This window comes from Lycium ferocissimum, chromosome 9 (genome assembly GCF_029784015.1).
Source record: "Lycium ferocissimum isolate CSIRO_LF1 chromosome 9, AGI_CSIRO_Lferr_CH_V1, whole genome shotgun sequence".
Lineage (NCBI taxonomy): Eukaryota > Viridiplantae > Streptophyta > Magnoliopsida > Solanales > Solanaceae > Lycium > Lycium ferocissimum.
Window position 1 is genome coordinate 26,441,877 of NC_081350.1, and position 12,436 is coordinate 26,454,312.

General features: G+C 36.9%; 1 protein-coding gene across 1 annotated transcript; it reads right to left on the minus strand.

Annotated features, from left to right (window-relative positions):
- Positions 1-1,579: 1,579 nt before the first annotated feature.
- Positions 1,580-3,927, minus strand: LOC132030044 (pentatricopeptide repeat-containing protein At1g31790). The gene has a single exon (XM_059419512.1). It carries the CDS (start codon positions 3,823-3,825, stop codon positions 2,572-2,574), a length of 1,254 nt encoding a protein of 417 aa, XP_059275495.1. The 5' UTR covers positions 3,826-3,927; the 3' UTR covers positions 1,580-2,571.
- Positions 3,928-12,436: the final 8,509 nt, after the last annotated feature.

A 12,436-nucleotide genomic window follows, 5' to 3' on the forward strand; every position in this document is an offset into this window, starting at 1 on the left:
TTAAAATCTTAGATCGAACATGATATGATTATAATAGAACACAATATGTTATAGTAAGAAAGAAGGCATACATGTTTGACTGATTAAAAAAAAAAATATATATATATATATATATTTGACTGATGTATCGTAGGACTAAGGGTGTGTTTGATATGAAGGAAAATGTTTTCTATGGAAAATAAGTGGTGTTAATTGTTAAGTAAGGGAAAAAAAAGGATATTTTCCTAAGAGCATTAATATGTAATCTATAAAATTAAAACAATATGGGGTTGGGGTTGAGTGGGGCGTTGGAGGTAGCCGGGTGGGGGGGTCTAGGGCTGGGGTTGGGGGCACTAGAGGGTCGAGGGGAGACAGTGAGTTTGGAATGCTACTTAGAAATTTGTTTGCCTAGTCTCAATAGGAAAGTCATTTTTCTAATCTTTAAAAAAATGATTTCCTACAAAAGATATTTGCCAAAACATTTTGAGCATGAAAACATAAAATTCAAAAATATTTTCGCCCATACTACACACACCTTAAGTCTTGTTTCTATCTCCCCATGTCTATATATTGAAGAAACATAGTGTGTGTTTATATTGGGGGCAAATAGGGGACCTATCTATAAAAAAGAAAATTTGATGAGCACTCCCGTGACTAGTTTCATGAGATTTTACCTACATTAATTGCCTCACTACACTCATCAAATCACATAAATTGCATGATATAATAATCGTATATCATATTTAATAGACCTCTCGTTTATGGACAATAATAAAACTTGGAATGGTAAAAATATTTTGGATAACGTAAAATAATAAGACCAAGAAGATTTGTCATGCTTCCATTATGTGCCAAAATACTGTACTTTCTCTCTTCCAGACCAGTTGTTACAGTTTACTTCACAAATATCGAATGAAAGGAATGTTGGACTAAAGTTTTGAACTATAATGTTTTGTCATTTTGGTGTGTGAGAAAATGTGTAAAGGATAATGCTTATAATTTATGACTATTGTAATGTTAATTTTAATCTCGACAAGTAAATTAATGGAAAAGTATATGCTTGATCTTGTTGCAAAAGTTGGTCATATTGACTTTTGATAAGCCAAAAATAACAATCAAATTGAGATTGGTGGAATATATACGATTTTACATTTATCAGTTTTCATTGTTTCTTTCCAAAAGTTGGTCACGGAGTCAGTTTGGCTTTGTGCCTTTTTTGTTTGAAGCCTTTCTTCATATGCTGTTGCACAAAAATAAATTTAGAGGATTACTGATATAAAACTTTATTGCTTTACGTTAGAACACTGTCAGTGCACCCAACTACTAAGGGTTGCCTTTCATTCCTTCTCGCAGTTCAGCATTGGGCTGGCAAATGGAAACAAGAGAATTAGTTCATGATTAAAGATCCACTGCTACAAAAACAGCTGCAGAACTGATCAAGAATCAAGATTCTCAAGTATTCAGAAATCATTTTACCAACCTCACCGTTTCAAGTTTGCAGAAAATACACCATAACTTTAAAACGTGATGGGAATGGCACCAACAAGCTACAACTACTACTGTCACTACGCCTCAATCCCAAGCAAGTTGGTAATGATACTAACACACAAATAAAACATAACTAGATTCGAGCATGTGAACAACTAGAATAATGCTCATATATCTACAGAATTGTGCATTCAGAAGTTTCACAATGCAGATAAGAAAGAGTGGTTGAAGAACTGTAGACCACTTCTTTGATAACCTATTAAACTAAAAATATTTCTGATTGTAAGAACAAGGATATGTGCTTAGTTTTGGATTTCCCACAAAATGATCTTGCTCACTATTAGGATTCTGCCACAATACCAAGTCCAGTAGAATCATATGATGGAGTTCTCCCAGGGCAAAGTCTCATGCATATGCACTCATGTCAAAGTTATGACTGCCAAAGTAATTCGACTCGCTATGCACCACATTGTGAGCCACCAAATCATCAGCAATAACTTTTGTACCCCCACTTATGCATTGTCATAGTAAATCCTAACAGCTGCATATTTTTGCAGGGTCCAAGATCACAGAACTCATTTTGGTTTTTAGAAACTGATCTTGGATGTTGGTAATATACTTGCATTCCTGCGCCACATAGACTAAGTATTAACAGAAGCTCCAGCAAATGGTAGCTCGGCCACATATCAAATGTGAGTACTGTTTTGTGCTATAACTTCTCATCTTGTATGCTAGATCGTTTTGCTACTCCCAGAGCATTATTATATACATACCCTTGTTGATCCTTGAACTCATCACGGAAACGAGAGATATCAGCCAGTACGTTGGCTGCATAATATTCCATGAAAAATCCTTGATCTTGCAAATCATCTTCATATATTCATGGAGAACTAAGAGATACCCCATATGCAAGACTGTTTGACATCACTTCTGACCATTATTATATACATACCCTTGTTGATCCTCCATATACAACAAACTCATCATAGAAACTAGAGAGATTAGCCGATACGCTGGTATTGGTTGCATTATATTCCATTAAAAATTCCGTGATCATGCAAACCGTTTTCACATCTTCATGGAAACTAAGAGATATTCATAAAGTCAAGCATTCATTTTCTCGATATTACTACTCCCACAAACCAACAACACTTCATTAATCAAAGATTCATGTGGCTGCAAACCAGCTTCTTTCATCTCATAGAGAACCTTCATGGCTTCAACACCGAAACGATGCTGTATACATCCCATCAACATTGCATTCCAACAGGCAATATTGCTCTTATCCTCTCTCGCATTAAAAACCCTCAATGCATTCCTTAGCAACCCATATTTTCCATACATGTCAATCAAGCTACACTGCACATAACCATCCGTATCAAGTCCTACCTTAACGGAAGTAGCATGAACCTGTTGACCAAAACATCCAGCATCCCTCAACTTCCCACAAGCTTTAAGAACACTCGAAAATGTGAAACTATTTTTCTTCACTCCTCCTCTTACCATCTCCCTGAAAATACTTATAGCCCCTTCATACTGCTCCTCTTTACACAAATTACCAATTCTAGTTGTCCAAACAACTGTATTACAACGCGGAACATGATCGAACACATTATCTGCGCTTTCTTGATTACCAAATTCCCCATAAAATTTGATCAAAAAACTACTCAAAGCTAAACTTTCACAACAACCCAACTTAAGTAACCATCCATGAATTTGTTTCCCAAGTTCCAAATTCATCATTTCAACACAAGCCTTAAGAACACACACCAATATCCCATCATCAATTATATCACCACATTTACACAAGTTCCCAATCTCACTCTGCATTTCCATAAACAAACTCAAAGCCCCTTCATACTCACCATTTTCAACACAACCCGCGATTATCGCAGCCCAAGACTTAGAATTTCTCACACGCATTTTATCAAACAGTTGGCGGGCATGTTGGAAACAACCACAAGAAACCAACATCAGCACCAAACGGTTCAATAACGGCAAACTCGGAATAACATTACTTTTACAAATATGGTTACAAAGTTCAATCGCTTTTGCAGAGTCACGAGATTCAGTGCATTCTTTAATAAGGGAAACATATATATCAACTGGTATATCAAGACCAAGACTATCCATTAACCTTAAAATATCAGATATTGTACATGTTGGGTTTGTAGTTTTCTTGATTTCAGGTTTTATGGGTTGGTGTATTTTGTGTTGGGGTCTATTTAAAGGCAATTGAAATTGAAGGGGTGTGTTGGAAATGGAGTGGGTAGATATGGGTAGCCATTTCTTGGAGTTTATTGGAATGGCGTTTGTATGCAATAATGGTGGTTTTGGGTAGGATGATGTGATCTCCATTGATTTTACAATGATTGTTTACTTGATTTCATAGTTGAAAGCAAACTGTGTTCTTCCACTGGGCGCCAATTTCAGTTGAGTTAACGACTCCATCCGTCCCAGTGATATCACAAAGTAAGACTTTTGAAATTTGTGGAAATAAGTCATATGTACTGTGTGTAAGACTTTTGAAATTTGTGGAAATAAGTCATATGTACTGTGTGGCCATAAATTATTTCATTAAGTATAAAAGGGAAAGTTTTAAGTTAAATTATTTTTAAATATATAAATGCATCATTTTTTTTGGAACAGAATAAGAAAAAATGTGTATCACGTCAGGGACAGAGTACTACACAATTTAATACCGTTCTAAGCAAATACCATGTGAAATATGGTAGGAAGGGTGATTTGGTGAAAAGATGTAAAAATCCTAAAAGCTCAAAACGATCAATCGGGTTGTTACATCATCTACCACTTAAAAACAAGTTCATTCTCGAACAGTAGAGAAAAGTACCAGAGCAGTCAAGTAGCTGAAATATCTCCATTGTAAACCTAATGCAAGCCTCCACATGCAAGAATTACGCCGATAGCACCGCTCGTTCACTTCATCAGTCAAAATTTCCTTTAAATTAGCTCAAAGACCCAAATTTCCAAAAAAAAAATTATGTCTGAAATTTCTTTCACAATTAGTCCTCATATATTTGAACTGACACCGCTCGAATTTCCTGATTTTGATTATGACCAACCTTTAAACAAGTGATTGATTCCACAAATTCCATCATCGATACCCCAATCATTTAGTTGTAGCCACAATGCATTACCAAGAATGTACCGGTCAAATACCCTGACTCCATTTTTCTTGCTGTAAATAAATGTAGAATACACATAAATAATACTTTAATGCCCAATATCAACGAACTATAAATCCATATTATGTGTTTATATTTCCTTGTAATTTCAATTTTTTCGCTATCTTTCCGGTTTTCCTGCCTTTTGTACTTTAATTATATGAATAATGAAGAAAGTCATGATGATATTTTATTCAGGAATACGATAGATTATTCCTATAATTTCAGAAAGGTACTAATTAATGTGAAAAATAGAAAATTAATTTGAATCATTACAGAATTAATGTCTTTTATAAAGAGCTAAACCTTAAACTAATCTCAAAGACCTAAATTATATTCCAAATCCAAACAAAGAATCGGTGAATATAAAGTAAGCAATGTGATTTGACAAATCTTTTCAACTGAGGCAAAACTTACATTTGTGGTTTTGAAGCTGAAATTAACTTGAAAAATATTGAGCAGTTTAGCACACCACGAGTGCAAAGGTTAAAATGATGAATTATACCACATTTCAAATTAATCTTAATTGCAGATTACCGTAGCATGAAGTAAAAGGATGACATGGAAACAAGAGAAGTTGGGCATATAAATACTGGTAAATCTCTAAAGAGTAGAGCACCTGAATATTAGTATAAGCATCTAAATTTTATTGGATATAAATTTATGAATAACTTAAATTATATTAAATTCAAAATATAATAGTCCAAATAAATACGGTTGACTAATATATTTGAATTAATTATTTACATCCAATAAATATGTGCTTATTAATGGTTCAATGTTATTGGGCTAGTTTAATAATTTGGGCTTCAAATGCTGAGTCCATTTTACTAAGTTGGGGATGTCATCTTATCTTAGATGCCTAGTTTGGTTCCACGGGTCAAAATAGTGACACTCCAAGCTAAATAAAAGACCCAATAGGATCACGACACATGCCAAAATAACAATCAAAGACAAATGTAAATGAAGCATGTGTACAAGTGACATTGATTATACCACTTCAACTTGATTAGTCCAAAAAGAGTTTTTTTCCTCATAAAAACTCCTCTCCTACAACTATAAACAGGGATCTTAATAAGTCACGAAAAGACATGAATTCATAATAAGAAGTCAAAGAGAGCTTGTGAATCAGAGACTACCGATTTCTCTACAAACCGCAAGCATTCAAGTGTTCTAAACATCTGAAGATCAAGCTTCAAACTCTTGGACTAGTAGGAGATTGCTCCCTCGACTTAATACTTGTGTGAGGCCTTGTGCTAGCGACAACTATTGCCGTGACTGTTGGCTTTGCTGTAAATATGGACTCTTCGGGTTTGAAACTGTTAACCTTAATTGTGGTTGGTAAAATACGTACAAATAGTACGGTATTGTCCACCTTCAACAATCCCTAAATCTAGGTAGGGGTGGCAAATGGGCCATTTGGGCTAAAGTTGGGCTGGTCAAGATGAGTTGAATCTATAGATGGGCCAAAGCGCAACCCTGCCCAAAGCTTGTTTGGGCTAAGATGAGTTGGGTCAAGATGGGCTAAATGAAGGGTCATAACCCAACCCGCCCAACTTAACTCACCTTTTCAACATTTTGAGAAACTAAAAATATTGATATTCTTTGATTGTAAATATTCTCTCGCTCATGCTTTTCTAAATAAACGATGTTTTGAAAATCAAATTTAAATACTTTTTGGATATTAAAAAAAACTCAAACATATGTTTACTCAAAATAATAAAGATATTCACTGTAAATATTTCCTCATAAGTTATCCTAGTACATAAATTATATTCGAAACTATTCCGAAAATAAATCAAAAGAAAATTAAATGTTAATTGACATAATGAATATTGATTTTGTCAGATTCCTCTCTTTTACCCCTTTGTCTTATTTATATATTTTTATGGTTGTCTTGTACATAACTAAGAGTGGCAAACGTATGTCGAATATGGTGGGTCGAAAATAGGTTAAACAAAAATGGATCAACATAGACCCTCGGGAAAAAAATTAAAAACTTAAAAATAAAAAGTTACTAGTAAAAAAATTTAAATAAGGAAATAAAAAATTAGAAAATAAAAATTAAAAAATAAAAGAAAAATATTTTTTTTTCTAAAGAAAATTAAACATGAACATTTTAAAAATAAAAATAATTACAAAAATAAATTTAAATAATAATTAAAAAGGAAGTTAATCATGTTTTGAAGCTTTTATTCTTATGAATGGAGGACAATTTATGGGTCAGTTTGGGCTCATTTGATGGGCCAATTTGGGTTGATGATTTATGATGGGTCAACTTGGGCTAGCCCAAATCAGCCCATCTTCAAAATCACTCTAGCCCAAACTCATTAAAGCTTGGGCGGGTCAAATAGGTTTGGGCTAGTTTTGCCACCCCTAAATCTAGGTTATGAATTTATGTTTCCATGCAATTTCAATCTTTTCATCGTCTTTCCAGTTTCCTTGTCTTTGGTAATTTAATTATACGAATAATGAAAGTCACGATGGCATTTTTATTCAGGAATATGTTATATTCAACTCTGATGATCATATAATTACCATATTTATTTATGAATTCATTATATGGGTAATCGATCATCTATTTTAGTTCTCTTGTTGCCCTCTATCCATAATCTATCATACTTCATATTTTCATTAATGCAATAATTTCCTTCATAACTTTTAAGTTCAGGCAGTTCTATATGTTGACTGTGTCCTTGAAAACCCTTTGGATAGCAAATACTAACTAATTACGCCAATAAATTTTCAGTGAGAACTGATTAAAAAAAAAAAAGAGCTGCCCGGTGCACTAAGCTCCCGCTATGCGCGGGGTCCGGGAAAAGGTCGAACCACAAGGGCCGAACCGCACGGCACTCGGTGCCTGACTGCATGTGACCGAGCGAACCACATGGCTTGTTGAATCATCATGAGGCATACATGAGCGGAATTATAAAGTGAAGTGCATGATAAGCTTTTGTAAAACATAATAAGTCATAATATTAAACACAAGTACTTGGTTAAGTCATGAATGCGGACAATATCATAAATGAGCCAAACCGGCTAACCAACTCTGAAGTCTAGCATGACACTTGTCTTGTCTATGAAACCTCTAACATGAGTCTGAAACACGTAACATACTTGCTAGGACAAGGCCCCCAGCATACCTTTAGATGCAAAACTAAATAAAGAAAGACAATGCCTAAACCCCGAATGAGATGGGGCTCACCAATAAGCTGGTACGTGCAAATCCTACTGAGCAGATGTGGCGTCCTGTAAATCCGTACCTGCATCGTGAAATGCAGGCCCCCGGGCAATAAAAGGGGACGTCAGCACATTGAATGTACTGGTATGTAAAGCAACTGAATGAAATAACATGGGACATGAAAATAACATAACAGAGACTGAGCTGAAACATGATCATGAACATGAGTACATATACATATATAACATGTGTAAAGTATCGTGAGTAGGGAGAGCAGTAAATATAACCGACAACATGGTCTGGTACTTGCGTCCTACTAGCAGAACACTCATACCTTGCCAGGGACATGAGATTTAATAATATTATGAAAGGATCCAGTCATTATGAGAGATTGTCCTAAGCAAGGGTGGAGCGATCCTCATCCTACGGTGGCTACGTAGTTTCAAGCTGTTTGAAGCCTTCTCGGTAATTAAAACAACTCCCAAAAACATGAACATGTAAAAATATGTGGCACTTGTTGCCCATGGTTTCATAAATCATAACTTGCTTGTACATGGATATCATGAATTATAACTTGCTTGCATGAACTTGTAAAACATAGTATTTTCTTGAAAATAGCATAACATATCTTAAACTAGCATGCATGAACCCATGGAATGAGATATATGTGTTTTTCATAGATTACGGACAGATTCTTAATAATCATAAGGAAATATTAAGAACTAAATGATGAATTATAACAATTCATACATGAATATAATTCATGGACATGGACCTAGGGTTATCATGAGCATGGTATAGAAACCCTAGTTTTCGTAAAGAATCATAATCTATATATTATGAGGCGTGGGAAAGAACAATGATGTTCCCACACGTAGATAGTAACTCTACATACCAGGTAATGCTCCAAACTTGAATCAAAGACTTTAACTTTGAAGAAGATTTCCAAAATCTTGAATTCTTGAACCTTGAGATGGGTTTTCTTGAAAACCCTAGGTTAGAATGATGATTTCTTGTTTAGATTACAAGGATATATATTAGAATTGACTTGGAATGATTAGAGTAGGCTTACCTTGGTGTTCTTGATGATGGGAGAGAATAGAAGGTCGTTCTAGGGCTTGGGGGTGTGAAGAATGAAGTGAAAAAGCCTTAAAACGAAGTTTTATAATTGCTGTCGGACCCATTTTACGCCCTATTTTACGTCCCGTAAAAGTTTTACGGATCATATGTCTCACCGTAAATCAATTACGTGATTTGGGCTTTACGGGCCAATTTTACGGTCTAAATATACGGCCCGTATAATTTTCACGGCCCGTATATTCCACCGTAAATCGGCAGAACACTATTTTAGTAAAATGGGCATAACTTTTTGTACAAATGTCTGTTTGACCTCCATAATATACCGTTGGAAAGGTATTTCAAAGATCTACAACTTTTAAGAAGGAAATTTTCCCAAATTCCTTACATATTTTTTCGTATACTCATTTTAATTGAGACGTGGTGCAAACTCACTTGAAAACACGCTCCGTAGGGTAGCTTCCGACTTTCCTTTGCTCAAGGACTCTTCTCATGTCTTGATTGGGTTTCAAACTCCATTTATACACTACTCAAATTGGGTTCATTATACCCCCGTCTTATGAGTCAAATCTTAGCCCGAATGCACGAGGTGTTACAATATCTCCCCCTTGGGATCATTCGTCCTCGAATGATGGGTCATGATTAAGAATGTGGCTGGACATAACTTGAATATATGAACGTGAAGAAACATGACATGGAACATGGAAAACTGACATGACATAGTTTCATGAAAACATGAGTGCTAAAACATGAGACATGAATAGAGAATACATGAACTTGAACGTGAAACGTGAGGCATGAATACATAAGGGACATGACATGAATACTAAAGGTAGTTACCTTGAAGGCTATCTGCTTGCTCTTCAAACAAGTGAGGATATCTGGATTTCATGTCTTCTTCGGCTTCCCATGTAGCCTCTTCAACTTTCTGGCTCCTCCATAAGACCTTTACTGAGGCTACTTCCTTAGTTCTCAACTTGCGAACTTGACGATCAAGAATGGCTACGGGGATCTCCTCATAGGTGAGGCCATCCTTAACTGTTATAGTATCAGCAGGAACAACCAACGACGGGTCTCCTACACACTTCCTCAACATGGATACATGAAACACTAGGTGAACGACAGCCAACTCTTGTGGCAACTCAAGTTCATAAGCTACTAGACCGACCTTTCGTGAAATTCTGTAAGGTCCAATATATCTGGGACTAAGCTTCCCTTTCTTCCCAAATCTCATAACACCCTTCATAGGTGAGACTTTAAGGAACACCCAATCATTAACTTGAAATTCTAAGTCCCTTCGCCTCACATCTGTGTAAGACTTCGGCGACTACGAGCCGTTTTCAAACGCTCTTGAATCAATTTGACTTTCTCCATCGCCCGATAGACCAAATGCGGCCCTAACAACTCTGCTTCACCAACTTCGAACCAACCAATTGGTGACCTACACCTTCGCCCATACAAAGCTTCAAATGGTGTCATCCCAATACTAGCATGATAACTGTTATTATAAGAAAACTCAATGAGAGGCAAGTGATCATCCCAATTACCTTTGAAATCCAAGACGCATGCTCTCAACATGTCCTCCAGAGTCTGAATAGTACGCTGCGCCCGGCCATCCGTCCGCGGATGAAAAGTCGTGCCGAGGTTCACCTTGGTACCCAATCCTTTCGAAAGGATTTCCAAAAGTTCGCCGTGAACCGAGCACCACGATCCGAAATAATGGACACTGGGGTCCCATGCAATCTGACAATTTCATTAACATACAGCTTGGCATAATCTTCTGCTGAATCTGTGGTCTTGACTGGTAAAAAATGCGCCGACTTAGTAAGCCGGTCAACGATCACCCAAATAGAGTCATGTCTCCTAGATGAACGAGGTAGACCTGATACAAAATCCATATTGATCATTTCCCATTTCCAGACAGGAATATCAATATTCTAAGCCAAGCCACCAGGCCTCTGGTGTTCGGCTTTCACTTGCTGACAATTCGGACACTTAGCTACAAAATCTGCTACGTTCTTCTTCATATCGTTCCACCAATAAATCTCCTTAAGATCATGGTACATCTTAGTGGAACCGGGGTGAATGGAATACCAGAGTTGTGAGCTTCGACATAATTCGCTCTCGAGCCCATCTACATCCGGAACACATAATCCGCCTCGGTACCTCAAGGTACCATCATCTCCCCTTGTTCAAAAGCCGTCGTCTTATGCTTGTGAATCCCCTCTTTCACCGCAACAAGTAGGGATCATTAAACTGTTTCTCCTTGACTTTCACGACTAACGAGGAAAAAGCTATATTCTGAACAACCACCCCACCATCCTCGGAATCCAAAAGCCGAACACCAAGACTGGCCAAACGATGAACTTCCTTGGTCATAACTCTCTTATCTGTGTCAACGTGGGCTAGACTTCCCATGGAACGCCGACTAAGAGCATCAGCTACAACATTCGCTTTTCCCGGATGATAAAGGATATCCACATCATAATCTTTAAGCAATTCGAGCCATCTCTTCTCGCCTAAGATTCGACTCTCCTTTGCTTGAAGATATACTTGTGCTTTTATGATCTGTGAAAATATCAACATGCACTCCATACAAATAATGACGCCATATCTTAAGTGCAAAAACTACAGCTGCCAACTCTAGGTCATGAGTCGGATAATTCTTTTCGTGAACCTTGAGTTGACGAGATGCATAAGCTACAACCTTACCATGCTGCATTAAGACACATCCGAGACCAACTCCCGAAGCATCACAATAAATCACGAACCCTTTGGTTCCTTCTGGTAGCGTCAAAACTAGAGCAGAAGTCAATCTCTTCTTCAACTCTTCAAAGCTTCGCTCACAAGCATCTGACCATTGGAACTTAACCTTTTTCTGGGTCAACTTAGTCAACGGAGCAGAAATGGAGGAAAATCCTTCAACGAAACGTCTATAATAGCCTGCCAGACCCAAGAAACTCCTTATATCAGAAACTGAAGTGGGTCTGGGCCAACTCCTTACCGCATCAATCTTCTGAGAATCAACTTTAACACCTTCTCCTGAGATCACATGGCCTAAGAATGCCACTGACTTAAGCCAAAACTCACACTTTGAGAATTTTGCAAAAAGTTCGCGATCTTTAAGAGTCTGCAACACTATTCTGAGATGTTCTGCATGATCAGCCTCATTACGAGAATACACTAAAATATCATCAATGAAGACAATGACGAATAAGTCGAGATAAGGCTTGAAGACCCCGTTCATAAGATCCATGAAAGTAGCTGGCGCATTTGTCAACCCAAATGACATAACAAGAAATTCAAAATGGCCATAACGGGTTCTGAAAGCGGTCTTTGGAATATCAACTTCCTTAACCTTTAACTGATGATAGCCCGATCTGAGGTCAATCTTGGAATAACATTGGGCGCCCTGAAGTTGGTCAAATAAGTCATCTATTCTAGGAAGAGGGTACCTGTTCTTAATGGTGACCTTGTTCAGCTGACGGTAGTCTATACACATACGTAAGGAACCATCCTTCTTTCG

Bases quoted from the DNA above. Each gene is read 5' to 3' on its own strand.
- LOC132030044 (XM_059419512.1), bottom strand. From the start codon at position 3,825: ATGGAGATCACATCATCCTACCCAAAACCACCATTATTGCATACAAAC.